General features: G+C 41.5%; 1 protein-coding gene across 4 annotated transcripts in view; it reads left to right on the top strand.

Annotated features, from left to right (window-relative positions):
• LOC102450363 (melanopsin-like) overlaps nucleotides 1–18,179 on the top strand; it is a 102,020-nt gene that overhangs the window by 51,837 nt on the left and 32,004 nt on the right. For 3 of the 4 annotated variants that reach the window (XM_075929613.2, XM_075929615.2, XM_089778073.1), the window contains 3 exons: nucleotides 776–931; nucleotides 2,666–2,773; nucleotides 11,041–11,215. In XM_075929613.2, coding sequence (XP_075785728.1) covers nucleotides 776–931; nucleotides 2,666–2,773; nucleotides 11,041–11,215 — 439 coding nt within the window. The remainder of the gene's footprint in view (nucleotides 1–775; nucleotides 932–2,665; nucleotides 2,774–11,040; nucleotides 11,216–18,179) is intronic. The other variant, XM_075929614.2, reaches the window with a different exon arrangement.

The raw sequence follows: 18,179 nt of genomic DNA, 5'->3' as shown, positions 1-18,179 counted from the left end.
AAAGCATGGTCTCCAAAAATTATCTCCAAGCAAAAAGAATGCCATCTCTTGTTGGTTCAATGGATAGACCTGCAGGAGTGTAAAAACAGTCCTCCTAAACATTTTGTGGTAGGTTCACCAGTGCTCTTGCTTTGCCAAGCAGCCAGCCTACAATATTAATTTACTTAGAGTGAATTAGAATCAACGTTTTCATTGGACAGGGAGGAACTGGGAGAAGTGTGGAGATGTCAAGAAGTGTTGCCCTTGTGAGCAGCATCATATATGGAATCAGATAAGTGGACAGCAGAGCTGTGTTCAGCAGTCTCCCACCCAACCCTGGTAGCATAAATTCTCAGGGAAATGAACTACCACTGAGTAACCCCCTTGTACCTCTGGCACTGACAAAATGGGCCAAAAGTGGGAATTTCTGCTCATTTGCTACTGAAATCTGTCTGGTTCCAAAAGGACTATGATGATTCCAGGCTGTGCCAGACCCACCTGTCAAAGCTTCAGAGCCCCATCTGGGCAGTTCTTGAGGGCAGAAAGTGAGCATGTCATAGAGGCACTGTCTTCCCTCTTCCTCCTCTTGGCTGTTCTGAGGCCAATGTGTATGTTTATGCCCCTTTATAGGGTGTATCAGAAGATCTTTATCCTCAAGATGCTAAATAACTGAGTATATTTGGGCAAGGCAGCATTAAGTATGTGCTCTATTTTATTTATTGCTAATAGTTCATTGTGTATCTTATACCAAACGTTTTCTTACACTTGGTGACATCCCTTGTTCTTCCTTCCACAGGAATGTCCAGAAGCTAGGGTCCTATGGTCGTAAATCCTACCTCTCGCATTCCATGAGGAATGAATGGAAGCTGGCAAAAATTGCCTTTGTGGTCATCATTGTGTATGTCTTGTCTTGGTCTCCATATGCTTGTGTCACTCTGATTGCATGGGCAGGGTAAGTAGAAACCCGGTGGCCCTTAATTACTTAATCAGTCAAGAGAAGTTAGTAATGAGGAGCAAACAGAAGGGGAAGTAAGCCAGTGTGCCATGTGGGCAAGAAGCCGGCTGGCTGGGGCACTTGGCTGCTGTGGAAAGGGCAGCACACTCCCAGCCTGGCTCCTGGGGTTTTCTGCAGGCTGCCACGCTAAGCAGCAAGTGGCCAGGCAGATTAAAGGGGTGGGCAGCAGACTACAGCCTCACATTCCGATTTGCAGTTGCTTTTCTTCCCCTAACTATCAGAGAGAGAAGAAAGGGCACAGCCTGAGGGAGAGGTATGCAACAGACTGCACTTTCCCCTTACTTCCTGATAGGGGAAGGAGAAGAAGAGCAGCAGTGACCCAGTATGTGCAGCTGCAGCCCACACACCATCCCAAAATGCCACTCCCCTGCACTCACTCTTGCAAATTCCCAGCCCTGACTCCTGCACCTTCCACGCCCCCAGACCAGTGTCAGGAGCTCCTGCTCACCCCCAACTCCTGCCCTGACTCCTGCTATTCTCACCCACACTCCACTCTACACTTAAATTTCTTACAGGTACTATTATATTGCACCCTCCTTCGTTCCCTTGCCTGGGGAAGTGGGGGTTGATATGACAGTATCTGTAAAAAACTTAACTTACTTTCACCCCTGGGAGCAAATGATTTAGCCTGAAGCTACCCAAAAATCTAACTCCTGCTTGGAGTGTTGTTACCCATAAGGAGTGTAACTTCCTTTTTAAAATATGTTAAAATAGATGCCAGATTAGAGGTGATATATCATTCCTCAGGATAGCCCTGTGGATAAAAGAGCATGATTAGCTAGTGTCTATTTTATTTCTTACATGAAAAATTTGTATGTTTTTCTTTCTGAGCACAGATTTTTATTTTCACTTCCTTCATGTTGCTTTATGTGAGTGCATTCTGATTTTATGCAGAGTAATCCTAGGCTTCATAGCAGCTGATCATTTTCCTCACATCTGATTTCAAGAGTCCCCTTCCTCAAGTCAGCAATTAGTAGAGGGAGTGAAGATGTGTTTTTCCCAGCTTTTTGAATGAAGAGCTCATGTTCTCCTCCCCTTCCCTGCTCTCCCCTGTAGGGGGACCTCATCCCTTGTTGATGTATATTCTACTTCATTAATATTAGTAGGAGTTACATGATCAGTGGAAATTAGACACCTCTTTGCAGGTGGGATAGTGTGGGGTAAAAATTGCTGAAGCTGATCTCAGCCCACTTCCCCTTTTCCATGCACCTCCCTCTCTTTTTAGACACTGGAATTTCAGTCTTCTCGATGCCCTTTTGTGTGCATCAGAAACTGATCCTGTGGGAGTGGCAATATGAAATTTTCGTTCTGAATCTGCTTTTGTTACTATCATTCCATATCTTTTTTTCTCCCCATTAATAATCTCTCCTGTTGCTTCTGACTATCAGAGAAACAGAAAGAAGTGATTGTGTGTGTTCTCAGTTTGTCATTCTTAATAACATAAAACTCATATGTTGATGGTCATTCAGCTTCTCAGAGTAAATATAATCATTGTGGCACCAAATCATGGAAGTCTTTGTCAGGAATGTACCCACTAAAACAATTTAACTTTTCAAAACTATTTATTGTCAGACCATCACAGTGCAGAGCCAGTCAAGAAAGAGTGATATGTTTTGGTTACTTAGTTAATACAAATCCATTAAATACTTTTGTTGTTTTCTTTAATTTTAGCCATGCCAATAGTCTAACTCCCTATTCTAAATCTGTGCCAGCTGTTATCGCCAAAGCTTCTGCAATCTACAATCCTATCATCTATGCAATAATTCACCCAAGATACAGGTACAGTAAACACATTACTTTTGGCTGTAACTACACGTACAAACATATACATTAATACTTATTCCTTCTATTGAGGGCACAACACTGCAGGAGTATGTACCCCTTTTGTCAGGGGTGTATATGGCCTGAGAGTTGAAAAATGATGTTAATTCAATTATAGGCCTAGCAGGTTATGCTTATAACAAATGAGAACTTTTCAGTCCCTGGGTTAGTACTTCACGCAGAATTTGCTTGGAAGAAATGGGTATTATTTTGTTGTATCTTTTTTAAAATAAATCTTATGTGGAGGATTTTCTCAGTGGAGATGGACTATTTGTGCTAGGCCATCTTTCTTTTTGGAATCCCAGCATATCTAAGTACAATACATTTGTTTTGTGATTGTTGTGAATTATTGACTGGTTTTATTTTTCTCCTGTGTTTTTTCCCTTGCTAGTTCTTTCACAACTAGTTTATGGAAGTATTGTAATTTGGTTTTACCTACCAACTCTGCCCTCAGTGAAACAGGAGTTGGGTGGAGGGCATACTGACTATCCATTCCCTTACAGGTGATATTATGTAGATGATAGTGGGCAGCGGTGGATATAGGGCAGGGCGAGCGGGGCAGCTGCTCCAGACCCTGTGCTTCAAGAGGCCCCACGCATGTGCCATGTCAAAGGGGGGCCCTGCAAAATTGTGCTGCTCTGGGCCCTGCAAAACCCTCATCTGCCCCGATAGTGGGGGAGGGGGCAAAGGGAATGATTTTATCCAGTCACGTGGATTGCAAAACCCATAAAATTAGACGGAGACAGAAGGAGGCTAATAGGGTGCATGTGGGTTAGCATAGTACTTAGGTGGGTAGAGGATGATGTGGTAAACTTTAGAGACCTCCAAAGAAGCAGAAATTTTGCAATTCTCAGTACAGACTCTGTTGCAGCCTCCATTAGTGATTCCTTCATGGCCTCCACAAAGTTCCCAAGAGACCCAACTTGTTCTTCCCCTGCTGCCACAGGAAAAGTCTGGGGAAATACACATCTTGCTTTCCATAAAGGCCATTGAATCCGGTCTTTGATTTGAAAATGGTTGAAACACTGCTGCTCCAGCAAGTCAGAACCTAGAAAATGCATAATAGGTAACTTTTAAAATACTAAAAATCTTTTATCAGAGGGGTAGCCGTGTTAGTCTGAATCTGCAAGAACAACAAGAAATCCTGTGGCACCTTATAGACTAACAGATTTATTGGTGCATAAGCTTTCATGGGCAAAGATCCACTTCATCAGATGCATGACAAATCTTTTAGCATTCTGAAATGCATTTGTTCCACTAAAGTCCTGCCTCATCTTATACAAGACAAAATATATCAAACGTTTGGGGTCTTTCCCTGGAATAGTCCCCAATATATTAAAAAGTATAAACCACAGGGTGGGCTAAGGAGGTATCTAGCTGAATGGCATCAAACTAGCACATACTTACACTGCATTTTCCAGAAACAGCTTAAGCCTTGGATCTCCATTAAACCATTGGCTTTGTTGAGAATTGCCATAAAATTTCACTCTAGATAGACCAATGCCCTTAAGGGTGGCAAGATCCTAGAGCATCCAATATGGCTGGTTGTCATTATTTGATTGTTAGCTATTGTATGGCTAAAATAAGAGAACCATGAAAATAGAAAACAAACCCTAAATTGGAATGGGATTGCAGCAATAACCTTACTACTACACGGGAACTGGAAAGCAGAAGATTCCATAGGCAAAATATTTGTCTGAAAATGTTTGCCCCTCCAAATAAGTTTTTCACTTTCAAAATTTTGAACACCTGCTTAATTTCAGAAGACTGTCATATGTTTTGAGTGTGCAGTAAAAATATGAGTACTACTTTACTTAATTGGTGTTTACTAATAGTGACTAGCCCTTCTGCACTGATTTTTCTGGCTATCACTACACTAAAGAGTTTTTGTGGAAAAATGGCCGTTTTTCTGCAAAAACTCGCAGAGTATCCACACCTCAAGTGCATTTTTGCGCAAGTAAATCAAAAGATCAGAGGGTGTTTTGTGAAATTGGTTATCCTCATTCTACGAGGAAGATATCAGAGGGGTAGCTGTGTTATTCTGGAACTGCAAAAGCGACAAGGAGTCTTATGGCACCTTATAGACTAACAGATGTATTGGAGCATAAGCTTTCGTGGGCAAAGACCCACTTCGTCAGATGCATTGTCACTTCTACAAGGAAGAACGCCTTTTTACGCAAAAGCTCTTCTGCAAGAAGGCATGTGTGGATGGGGAAGAAGGGTTTTTTGCGCAAGAAGAGGGAAGAGGTGCCCTGGTGGCCATTCTGTCCATAGCAATCAGTGCTTACTTGTGAGAGAGCATCCTGGCAGTCTGGACACTCTCTTTTGCAAAAGCGCATTGCTTTTTCGATGCGCTTTTGCTGTGTGGACGCACTTTCATGCAAGAAGTTTCTGCAGAAGATCTCTTCCAACAAAAGCTTCTTGTGCAAAAAGCCTGCAGTCTAGATGTAGCCTCCGTCTATGGGGACCAAACTGTTGAAAGCCTGGGGAAGAAAAAGGAAAGAGTCAGTCGGGAGATCTGTCTTCTAAACATAACTATTATAAATAAAGAGCTTGCGAAGAATCAAAAATTGCCAATATCTTAATTTGTTTTCAAGAGGCATCTGCCCAGACTGCTTACAGGGATATGTCAGAAGCCACCAGCTTCTAGCAGTTTGTAGAAATGGAAGGCTTCTGTAACCAGAAAGTATAGTATGAAACTGGAATTTATGATCCAAAGTGTGTTTTCCCCATTATTCTATATTTATATTTTATGTCTACAAAGTGAGAAATTTCTGTTCTCTAAATAAGTACTTTGTATATTGAGTAGAATTCCTGAACCAAATCATTTATGGGGTAGAGACTTCTCAGAAGTGCTTGATTTTATTCTCTTTTGAAGTTGGTGGAAATGTCCTATTCATCTTAATAGCAGCAAAGTTAGGCCACCACTGAGCACTCTTGAAAATGCCTCCCTCCCTTTTCCATCTTTATTTCCATGACTACTGACATCAGAGGTGTTCATGAAATCATTGTGAATGCGCTTTATAGGTCTGAGAATTATCCAGTCAGAGAGTAGATGCAATATTGTGTCAGGTAGGAGAATTAATCATGTGGACCAAATAGAATGTTACAAATAGCAAATAAGTCGACACAGTGAATAGTTTACAAGCAATCCACTGATGGAAATACATTTGCATATATCATTCCTCAGTGAGTCTGACGAATGAGCAAATTTGCAAAGATCAAAGTCTGTTTATGGATAATTCACAAGTGGTGAAATGGGTTGGATTAATCAAATCATCCTTCCAGCTCTATCACAAAAAATGAGACATTTTGTTCAGTTTTTGACTATGAACCAAACAATTTTGTCTTTGATCTTCCGACTTGAATGAAACCAACTTTTGCTTTTTTGACTCTGATAGGTTTCGATGGTACACATGAGTCAGAGGGTCCAGAAATAGTGAACTAAAGAGTTCGCACACAGTTCAAAATAATAGTGTGGGGCTCACAGTGCAGGATGTTTCCTTGTGCTGAGAATTGCTGTTGGTAGTGAGATTAATTTTTAAAAAGAAATGAAAGATGCCTATTTACAATATATTACAATATTGTATTAAAACAAGCCAAAAATGAATGACTGCATATAATAGAAAAAATAGTGCTGATTCAAATTACAGTCATAGTAACATCTCAAACTTCTTTAATATTAATGGCGCGTATCTTTTTTACTTTTGCTGAGGTCCAGTGAATCTTGTGGAAGTTCATTAATTGGACTGAACAAGTGTTTATTCTGAAAATCTTTACATTGCAGATACCTGCTGAAAAGGCAATATCTGAATGTTGACTTACTCATTGTAGGATTACCGGGAGTTGAACAAATTTGAAAAGATGATTTGTCGCCAGAAATATTTGTGTTAAATTGAGATGTTCATTTTTCAACAAGCTCCACTTGAGATGTAATCAGCTACGTTTCCTAATACATCTCATCATTTTTCTAGTACTACTAAATACAAATAAGTACAAATAAGCTTCACAGAACTAGACTTGAAATTTTGAATATTCAAATTTTAGTTTAAAAGTTTAGCATTAATTTCATTTTAGAAATATTATGGTTATTTTCACTGTGATTTGGAGAATTTTTTTAAATTATGGATTCAGAACAAATAACAACTTTTTCATTCTGTTTGTGAATCTTTTTCAACAGATCACAGTTTTCTCAAATGTATTTGTTAAAAAATTATTCACCAATTAATTTCTACAGTGAAGTCTTGGTCTATAGCTTATTCTCAAGCAGTTCTTTGCAAGTATTCAATATATGAAATGTGATTGCTTTCTTATATGTCAGTTTATAGAAAAATCGTCATTCAGTAAGTGTGTATTACAACCTGCATCTGATTTTATAATATACATTATGAAAGAGAACTTAAAATCTATGTTAGCTTCAATGTCCCACTCTAATCACCTCTGTTTCTTGATCCACTTGTTCCTCAAATGCCTCAGGAAAAAGTTTGATTTATAGTGTGTCCTAATGGCAGTCTGAAAGAAGGATGGCATAGGTGCTCTCTCAGATAATGTAGCCCTAAGCTAATAAGGTCTTTTGAAGGTTAAAAGAGACCTTAAATTCTTCATGTTCATGTAGCTCCAATGTTTTAATAAGCAGACTGCCACTAGCTTTAGTAATTGAATAGTGCTGGGAGAGTGCATTACAACAATCTAGTCCCCATGTGAAAATGGAATGAATTATGAGAGCAAAGAAGCGGTTGTACTTGTCTTCCTAGTTGCAGACAGAAAACAAGTGCTCTTGGCCATAATCCTGCAATGAGCTCCACAGGGCAGGTCATTGCAAACACTCAGTACTACTGAAGTCAGGGAAGAGCTCTGCAATTGCAAAAATGGGACTCTTCGCAAGAAGAGAATTTAAAGCTATGTCTAGACTGCTGCTCTTTTCCAGGATACTGGAGGTATCCCAGAAAAGCTCTGCCGCATCCAAGGAACGCATCCGCTTTTCCAAAAAAAATTTCGGAAAAGCAGAGGCGTTCTTTCACCATCCCTGTAAACCTCGTTTCACAAGGAAGAAGGGATGGCTCGAAAGAGAAGGTTTTTCCAAAATTTGGCACCATATATATGCACCAGTTTTTGCAATTTGCATATCTTTTTCTTACTTTTCTTTTGTAGTTACTTTTCTTACTTAGTTTCTTTTTCTTACTTTTCTTTCTAGCCTAGCACTCATTCAGGCCCAAATCTCCTCTAGGTATTAAGGCATTAAGTATCCATTCTATTGTCATAGAAAGGTCAGAGATGATGTAGACACAAATCTGGGGGTCTCCAGACTACTGAATATGCTGCAGTCTATCTTGGATTTGCAGCTCCCATGGCAAATTTTTGTTTTGTATTCATGGGAGAGCAAATTTCAGAATCATTGTTCTGAGGCCTATGTGAACATTTACAAATATAATATTTTTCTTGAGTTATGAATTAGCTGAAAATTCACTGTTTCTTCACACATTCCTGCATGCAGTGTTGTCCACTGTTAAACCTATAGGAAATGGGCAATAGGAACAGGAGAGCAAACATAGTTAAAACTGTGTTTAAAAAACTGAATTAATGTTTGAGCAATTTGTTGCTGTTGCAATATTCATTCAGCTCTATCATGTGCCTCTGGAGTTTGAATGTTTGTCTCGCCCTCCTTCGCTCATCGGTGATACACAACGGACAACCACTGCTGCTACGTGCACTTGTGAATGTGGCTTGTCCGGTCTTAGGCCTTGTGTGTTTTTTGACTGTAGCAATATTTGCTGTTATTTTGTTGATTGCACTGGAATTTATCTGGAGTGATATGAGGTTATAGTTTTTTTTTATACAAGAGCAAACACATTGGGCCAAATTCTTTGTCCTTGAACAGTTTGCTTTGCATGACACATGCAGCCTTGGGGAGCTGGAATCTAGTCAAAGAGAACCAGCTGAGAATTGCTTCAGCAAAGAGGAACCGTCACTTGGCTTCAAGTCAACATGCTGGGCTGCTGTGCCAACTGTTCCCCTCCCTATTATGGGGAGGAGGGAACACTGAGGGAAGGACCAAACTGTTGTGCCTTGTCTCATCTGCCAGATCGCAATTGGCATATGGTCTTGTGTGAAATGCAGCCAGCTGGCATGGGTTAGCTGAGCCCTCTAGGCTGCTCTAATTCATGCTGGGGCTGAGCCAGCACAGATCAGCCCCAAAAGTTAGGCAGCCATAATGGTTACTTAAGGCCTGTCTATATGGCACAGCAATGTGCATTAGAGGAGTGTGAATTCTGAAGCACTCCAGGGTGTTGCACACTCAGGGAACATCAACACTGCAATAAAAAGCAGGCAGCAGGGCTGCAGGTGGCCTGCATCAGCCAACCCTGCCTAATATGGCTCATGCTGATGGGCTACAGAATTGCAGTATCACTACTCAGGGCATTCTGGGCTCTGAAACCTCAAGAGGGCAGTAGGTTTCAGAAGTCAGGAGCTAGTCTGAGCCCAAATGTCACCCTGCAATCTTTAGTCCTGCAAGCCCAAATAAGTGGACTTGGTCTCTGAGACTTGGGGCTACAGGCTTCCCCCCAATCCTCAGTGTACATATATCCTAATCTCCCTGTGCTATGCTAGCATGCTGAGGAACTTTTAATGTGTGCCAGCGGATCTGTACAGGCTTATTAGTGCACAACTCATTGCTGCACTTTAGAATTCACACCTCTCTTAAGGGTATCTCTACACTACTCTGCTAGTTCGAACTAGCGGGGGTAATGTAGTCATCCGCAATTGCAAATGAAGCCCGGGATTTGAATTTCCCGGGCTTCATTTGCATGAATCCGGCCGGCGCCATTTTTAAATGCCAGCTAGTTCGAACCCCGTGCCGCGCGCCTACACGCGGCATGGAGTAGCTAGTTCGGATTAGGCTTCCTAATCCGAACTAGCTGTACTCCTCATTCCACGAGGAGTACAGCTAGTTCGGATTAGAAGTCTAATCCGAACTAGCTACTCCATGCCGCGTGTAGCCGCGCGGCACGGGGTTCGAACTAGCTGGCATTTAAAAATGGCGCCGGCCGGCTTCATGCAAATGAAGCCCGGGAAATTCAAATCCCGGGCTTCATTTGCAATTGTGGATAACTACATTACCCCCGCTAGTTCTTACTAGCGGGGTAGTGTAGACATACCCTAAGAGTGTCTACACTAGCCCCCTAGTTCGAACTAGGAAGACTAATGTAGGCATTCGAAGTTGCAAATCAAGCCCGGGATATTTAAATCCCGGGCTTGATTTGCATCTTCCCGACCAGTCGCCATTATTGAAATTTACAAGTCTGGACCAACTGCCTGCGTCTACACGCAGCAGGGACCCGGTAGTTCGAATTAAAGCCCTAAATCAAACTACCTGTTATTCCTCCTGCAAGGAGTTTTAACAGGTAGTTCGATTTAGGGGTTTTAATTTGAAATACCGGGTCCCTGCCGCATGTAGACGCGGGCAGTTGGTCCGGACTTGTAAATTTCAAAAATGGCAACCGGCCGGGAAGATGCAAATCAAGCCTGGGATTTAAATATCCCAGGCTTGATTTGCAACTTCGAATGCCTACATTAGCCTTCCTAGTTTGAACTAGGGGGCTAGTGTAGACATACCCTAATATACCTTGCCATGATGTGTAGAAAGACCTTTAGACTGATACTAAACATTATGCAGCTTGTAAATACTTAAAGGGTACAAGCATCTTTTTGTTCTGTGTTTGTTCTGTGTTTGTCTAGCATGTTAAGGTCCTGGTCTGTGACTGAGGCTCCTAGACACTACCATGATACAGACAAATAATGCTGCTCCCATTCTTCTGTGCACAGAACAGATTTCCTCACAGGGGAGAATCTGACCCATTCTAGCTAAATAGCACTGTATTGATCTTTGTTTGCAGTCAAATTACCAACTAATCATTTTTTAAGTTGAGCATATTGCTAACATTCATTGTATTTTCAATTCTTGCTACTCATCCATGCATCCTTGCAATGGACTCTGTAGTTTAAAGGCACTGAATCCATCTGACATCTTTCACTTTGTTTTATTGAGAGTTCATATCAGCCTTAACAAACTACTTCCAAGTAACCTGTAACCTTTATAAAACAAAACAAAAGCAATACTGAGATTACTGAAAGAGAGAACTTCTGTCTGATCACTTTCCAAACAGTGCTGCTACTGTCTGTGGTGGTGAGCAACTTGTAATGTTTACTTTCCTTGTCCCTTTCAGGAAAACCATTCGCAGTTCTGTTCCCTGCTTGCGATTTTTCATACGGGTATCAAAGAGCGATCTCTCATCAGGTTCTATAAATGAATCGTCATTCAGGGCTTCTGTCTCTAGTCATCGCTCCTTTGCCTCCAGGAACAAGAGTAGTTGTATTTCATCAGTCTCCACAGGAGAAGCAGTAAGTCTTTCCTATTTTCATGAAGGAAATCGGAAATAGAAAAGTCAGGTCCTCAGTTAATTCTCTAGAAATGTATCCCAAGTGAGATTTTTGCATCTGTTTCTGAAAGCCTTGGATAAACAAAGTTATTTCTCTATGGGAAATTAACTGGCCAGAATATTATTGTTTGATTTACTGATGTGATTTTTACCATCTGTTTCATTGTGGTTTTGTAAACATGGAATCTGGGGTGTCATAGCAGCTGGTGCTTTCTTTGCCTGGGGCATAAGTGACAAAGCGGAGGGATTTACGTGTAAAAGCACACCATTTTAATTCACATTAATTTAACAAAGATGTCTGTGTTTTTAGTTAAAATTATGAAAATTATGCTATCAATCTTTTTATTCTTTATCTCAGGTAGAATTCAATAGAGCATAAGCCTTGTAGACTTCATAGCCATAGAGCCAGATAGAATAGTGCTAAAAATAAACATGTCCCCTTGGGATCCCCCAGAGTGACTATTTACCATTCCCCTAACTCCTGAAAAGTCAACCTCCTGCCTGTTAAGGCTATACTCAGCACACGAGTGATCTGCATAGAGGATGCACCCAGCCAGTGCAAGCCCTCTCTAGGGACCTACTGTATTCTGCTATTTCTTATTCTGGTTCAGCACAGTGTGAAAGTTCACTCATCTCTTACTATCATCTAGAACAGTTACAAAGATGATAATTACTGTGACAAGTTGAAGTGAGTAAGATAGGCTTTAACCCCTTGGCGGTTCTTTGGCCTGGAAGACAATAGGATGTGTCACTTGCAAGCTACTTATTTCGAAGTACTGATATCAGAGTCAAAATACAATGACAAACTAGCCAAATATCAAAAGAGATACTTTAAGTCCTTCTGGTAAGATAGATTTAAAAAATGTGATCTAGGAAGCAGATTGATGAACATCAACAAGACCCGGGAGCATGACAGATCTGGCTCGAAGATGATCCTTTTCCCAACAGGTTAGAATATAAATTATTCAAAAATTCGATCAAACGCTGTCTATTCTGTTTTATCAAGACCACCTGAATGGCTTTCTTCTGCTAGTGTTAATTCTCAGAAAGCAAATAAATATGGATCTTTCATTATTATCCATAGCGATTGCTTTGTTTCCTTGTGGCGGGGCAGCACCACCCCGCACTGAAGCTAAAAGGGTTCACCTAGCTCCAGGGGCGGGGCAGACCCTAACCCCACAGCCCTGCAGGGCATGCTCAAGAGTGAGGCCTGAGATAAAAGCCAGGGAAAGCAGGGAGTCAGGGAGGTAGCTGAAGGGGCAGGAAAACAGGGAAGAGATTATGGGCTGCCTCAGCCATCCCCGAAGCCAGACCTGCCAGCACTGGTCGCCTCAGGAGCTAAGCCTGTTGATACCACCGCTCAGGATCCGCAACCCGAACCACAGACCCCCAGACCTCACCTCAGTCGGGGGGGGGGGGGAAAGGTAGGAAGCAGCCCAGGGTGGAGGAAAGACCCCCGGGAGGTCGGCGTGTTCCGGCAGGCACTCCTGCCGACCAGACAGTGGATTCTGTCACTGCCAATAGGGCCTTGGGCTGGGACTCGGTAGAGTGGGACGGCCCGGGTCCCCCTACCTCCCTAAGACCCCCCGGAGTCCAGCCTCCAGGACTGGGAAAAAGGCTTGACTTTATAGACTAGGCTGAAGGGCCGTAGTTCCCCTGAGTGAGGGGCATTGAACTTTGGGGGACAGGCCAATAGGTTGTATGCTCCCAGACCCAAGGTGAATCCACTCCAGGACTGGGGCATACTCCTTCACATTCCCCATTAACCACTAGATTTACAACAGTTTCAGGTTGTGTCTTGAGTAGAAACTGGAAATATTGCACTTTATTTTCTGCCTTATTCTCCAGTCTACATTTAGAAATGTGAAATCCTGCTTCTTGGTGAACTAATCCTAGCACCAGAAAGATTTGTAAACGGTGTTGTAAACAGATGGTCAAATAAACACATGAATAAAAAGATAATACTCATTGGCGAATTGAAGACATCTCGATCAAGGCTGAAGAGATGCACAAAGGCTTTAGTTACAGACTTCTGGTAACGTAGCAAAGGGAATTGCCCTCATCCCATGCACACATTGAGGTCCTGTGTAACTTCATAAGCGCTAATAGCAAAGCTGTGTTTGGTTACTGTGAATGTAACTAGCAAGATTACCAACAAGCTTTGGAAGAAATAATTTATCTGAACTTTCTAAGAGTCCAAAGCTTGAAAAAAATCCTGTGTTTTACAAAATATGATCCTCTCTTCCCATATTCCAACCAGTCCTGAAAGCCACTCATAGTAGTCAAAACATTTGTTCATGGAAGCTCTAAACTAAATTACCCGACCATCATTTTGCATTCAAGATAGGTCGATTTTAATCCTTTGTAGATCCAAAGATTTGACATTAGGTGCATCTTATGTTCTGTATTTTCTTTAAATACATGATGGACACCATGGTTTTATTCTGAAATTGAAGAGCACAAGCAGAGTGCTGCACTTGCTTAGAACCCCACAGAATTCAATAGGGTTATGTACGGCTAACCACTTTGCCCACAGGCTGGTAAGTTGCAAGATCAGGCCTTTAATCTTGGGAGAGGGGTAACTAACTGTAGTACAATAGTGAAATGTCTTGTCTCTTAAGAAAAAAATCTGTTGATAAGGCCATAATCAAAGACATTTATCTGTCCTATTTAAAATTATAGACCAGATGAAGATATGTGTTAAGCTTCTGGAGCTTTTCCAGACCGATTGTGCAGCTTTTTTAGTTGGACATCCAACTGAAATGGAATGTTATATCTTTCAATATATTTTCAGCAGCCCACACTATTTGGATCAGGGAGCACGTAGAACAATAGTTTCCTGGATCGTGTTTGGGTTCCTAGATTCTACTGTAATACAAATTAATAGGGCAAGAACCACAGTGACCTACACTAGTCTTGTTACTTAAAGCACTCTCGGAAGACCTTCAAATATCATGGTGACTGATATAACCCAACCAATTGTTTGTTGGCCAGCCCTACTTTGTTGTAGAACTATACTTTCAGTAATAGCTAAGTGGTAACCTTTTCTCCTAGGTTTTATGTAACATTTACTGCAGAATTTCTTTTTAAGAGATGCTAAATTATTATTTTAGGAATTAAGCTAGATAGCCTACTCAATCTGTAGTGTTTCTCACATTTATTTGTCAGGCTAAGTCTTATATATGATAGTATTCTATACCAGTTTGTCCTTGACACAAAAGATTAATTTGGACAGAACCTCCCACCTTTCCAGGTAGCAATAGTCATGAGGTGTGTACTTTTGTAGATGAAGCACAGTCACTGTATCATTCTGACATTCAGTCTGCCCTGATTGAAACTCAGTTAGAACTGTGCACTGGGATCATTTCAATATTCTGAAAAATGAGGACAACAAAGTAGCAAAAAGCCAAAAACCTGTCCCCTCCTTACATTAGCAAGCTGACACATGTCACTAATTCCAAGGGAGTTGTACCAGTTCTCTGAAAAATGTTACCCCAGACATAGCCAAAGGAAACAACATACTTAAACCCACATACACTGAACTGAGAATATCTGTTCCCTTTGAGTAGTGATAGAAATTTAGCCGTGTTGGTCTGGTGTAGCTGAAACAAAATACAGGACTATGTAGCACTTTAAAGACTAACAAGATGGTTTATTAGATGATGAGCTTTTGTGGGCCAGACCCACTTCCTCAGATCAAATAGTGGAAAAAAATAGTCACAACCATATATACCAAAGGATACAATTAAAAAAAAGTGAACACGTATGAAAAGGACAAATCACATTTCAGAACAGAAGGGGGCTGCGGGGGGGGGGGGGGGGGGGGGGGGGGGGGGGGAGGAAGGTAAATGTCTGTGAGCTAATGATATTAGAGGTGGGGAAAGGTAAATGTCCCGTATTTTGTTCCCTTTGAAATTCTTGTGTGTGGTCAAAAAATCTTTCTACTTCAGTTCTAAGATAATCAAAACATTTAGCAGGCATACAAAAACTCTGTCATGTAAAATCACTAACTGGCCCGGATCAAAGATACCTGAGAGTGTCTATTTGTTTGTTCAAGAATTTCTCCTAAACAGTAAGAGCAAGGGCCATCAAATTTGGTATGCAGCTTCCTCTTATCCTAACTTAAAGCAAGGTCAGTGTTTGGTTGTGCCAGGATAATGAGATGTATCTGGATGTTACGGTATACTCTCGCACTGAGAATATCTCTCCAGGGGAGGGAATGACAGTTGTTAGGAATAGGCAGGTGTTAGTAGTGTGTGATTCGATCATTAGAAACATAGATAGTTGGGTTTGTGATGACCGGGAGAACCGTATGGTGATTTGCCTGCCTGGTGCAAAGGTTGCGGATCTCTCGAGGCATCTAGATAGACTTACGTGTAGTGCTGGGGAGGACATGGTAGTCGTGGTACATGTAGGTACCAATGACATAGGGAAGGGTAGGAGACATGTCCTGGAGGTCAAATTTAGGCTGCTAGGAAAGAGACTGAAATCCAGGACCTCTATGCTGGCATTCTCTGAAATACTTCCTGTTTCACGCACAGGGCCAGGTAGGCAGGCAGAACTTCAGAGTCTCAATGCGTGGATGAGATGATGGCTTAGGGAGGAGGGGTTTAGATTTATTAGGAACTTGAGACACTTTGAGGATAAGGGGAGCCTATACAGGAAGGATGGGCTCCACCTAAACCAAGGTGGATCCAGACTGCTGGCAGTAAACATTAAAAAGGTTGTAGAGCAGTTTTTAAACTAAGAAATGGGGGAAAGCCAGTTGGTGCAGAGGAACACGTGGATCAGACGGAGACTTCTCTTAGAGGAGAGTCCATTGATGGAGATTCTCTAGGTTTTAGTCAGAAAGAGAGGAGGGGAGATGATAAAGTATGGGCCAGATCAGACAAAAACAGTCACATTTACAAGAATCTAATACATCAGGGAAGGGCAGACAGATAAACAGTGGCAATTTTTTAAAGTGCTTCTACACAAATGCTAGAAGTCTAAATAATAAGATGGGTGAACTAGAGCACCTCGTATTAAAGTAGGAGATTGACCTAATAGGCATCACAGAAACCTGGTGGAATGAGGACAATCAGTGGGACACAATCATACCGGGATATAAAATACCGGGACAGAATAGGTCATGCGGGTGGCAGAGTGACACTATATGTGAAAGATAATGTAGAATCAAATGAAATAAAAATCTTAAGTGAATCAACATGTTCCATAGAATCACTATGGATAGTAATTCCATGCTCTAATAAGAATATAGCAGTAGGATATATTATCAGCCACCTGACCAGGACAGTGATAGTGACATTGAAATGCTAAGGGAGATTAGAGATGCTATCAAAATAAAAATCACAATAATAATGGGGGATTTCAGTTACCCCCATATTGACTGGGTACATGTCACCTCAGGACAAGAGGCAGAGAGAAAATTTCTCAGTGCCTTAAATGACTGCTTCCTGGTACAGGAACCCACAAGGGTAGAGGCAATTCTCAATTTAGTACTTAGTGGAGCACAGGATCTGGTCCAGGAGGAAACTATTACAGGACCGCTTGGGAATAGTGACCATAATATAATAACATTTAACATTTCTGTGGTGGGAATAATACTTTAGCAGTCCAACACTCTGGCATTTAATTTCAAAAAGGGGAATTACGCAAAAATGAGGAGGATAGTTAAACAGAAATTAAAGGGTACAGTGACTAGAGTAAAATCCCTGCAAGCTTCATGGAAACTTTTCAAAGACACCATAATAGAGGCCGAACTTAAATGTATACCCAAATTAAAAAGCACAGTAAGAGACCTAAAAAGGAGCCACCGTGGCTTAACAACCATGTAAAAGAAGTAGTGAGTGAGAGAGAAAAAAGTATCTTTTAAAAAGTGGAAGTCCAGTCCTAGGCTATGTCTAGACTGCAGGCTTCTTTCGAAAGAGGCTCTTTCGAAAGCATCTTTCGAAAGAGGCTCTTTCGAAAGATCGCGTCTAGACTGCAGGCGGATCTTTCGAAAGAGAAATCCGCTTTTTCGAAAGAGAGCACCCAGCGAGTCTGGATGCTCTCTTTCGAAGACGGCCTCTTTACATTGAAGAACGCCTTCCTTCGAAAGAGGAACTTTCGAAGGAAGGCGTTCTTCCTCGTGAAACGAGGTTTACCGCCATCGAAAGAAAAGCCGCGTTCTTTCGAAATAATTTCGAAAGAACGCGGCTTGAGTCTGGACGCAGGGGAAGTTTTTTCGGGAAAAGGCTACTTTTCCCGAAAAAAACCCTGAGTCTGGACACGGCCCTAGTGAGGTAAATAGAAAGAAACATAAACACTGCCAAATTAAGTGTAAAAAATGTAATAGAAAAAGCCAAAAAAGGTTTGGCTAGCCAGAAACTCAAAAAGTATTAGCAAAATATTTTTAAAGTACATTAGAAGCAGGAAGCCTGCTAAAAAACCAGTGGGGCCCCTGGAAGAACGAAATACAAAAGGAGCAATCAAGGACGACAAAGCCATTGCGGATAAACTAAATAATTTCTTTGCCTCAGTCTTCATGGCTGAGGATGTAAGGGAGATTCCCAAACCTGCACCGTCCTTTGTGGGTGATGAATCTGAGGAACTGTCCTGGATTGAAGTGTCATTAGAGGAGGTTTTGGAACAAATTGAAAAACTTAACAGTAACAAATCACCAGGACCGGACGGCATTCACCCAAGGGTTCTGAAAGAACTCAAATGTGAAATTGCGGAACTATTAACTGTGGCTTGTAACCTATCCTTTAAATCAGCTTCTGTAACCAAGGACTGGAAGACAGGTAACATAACGCCAATATTTAAAAAGGGCTCGAGAGGCGATCCTGGCAATTACAGAATGGTAAGTCTAACTTCAGTACCGGGCAAATTAGTCAAAACAATAGTAAAGAATAAAATTGTCAGGCATGTAGAAGGACATAATT

Source organism: Pelodiscus sinensis, chromosome 4 (genome assembly GCF_052426305.1).
Source record: "Pelodiscus sinensis isolate ZL-2025 chromosome 4, ASM5242630v1, whole genome shotgun sequence".
NCBI lineage: Eukaryota > Metazoa > Chordata > Testudines > Trionychidae > Pelodiscus > Pelodiscus sinensis.
This window is presented reverse-complemented; position numbering and strand designations above follow the sequence as displayed.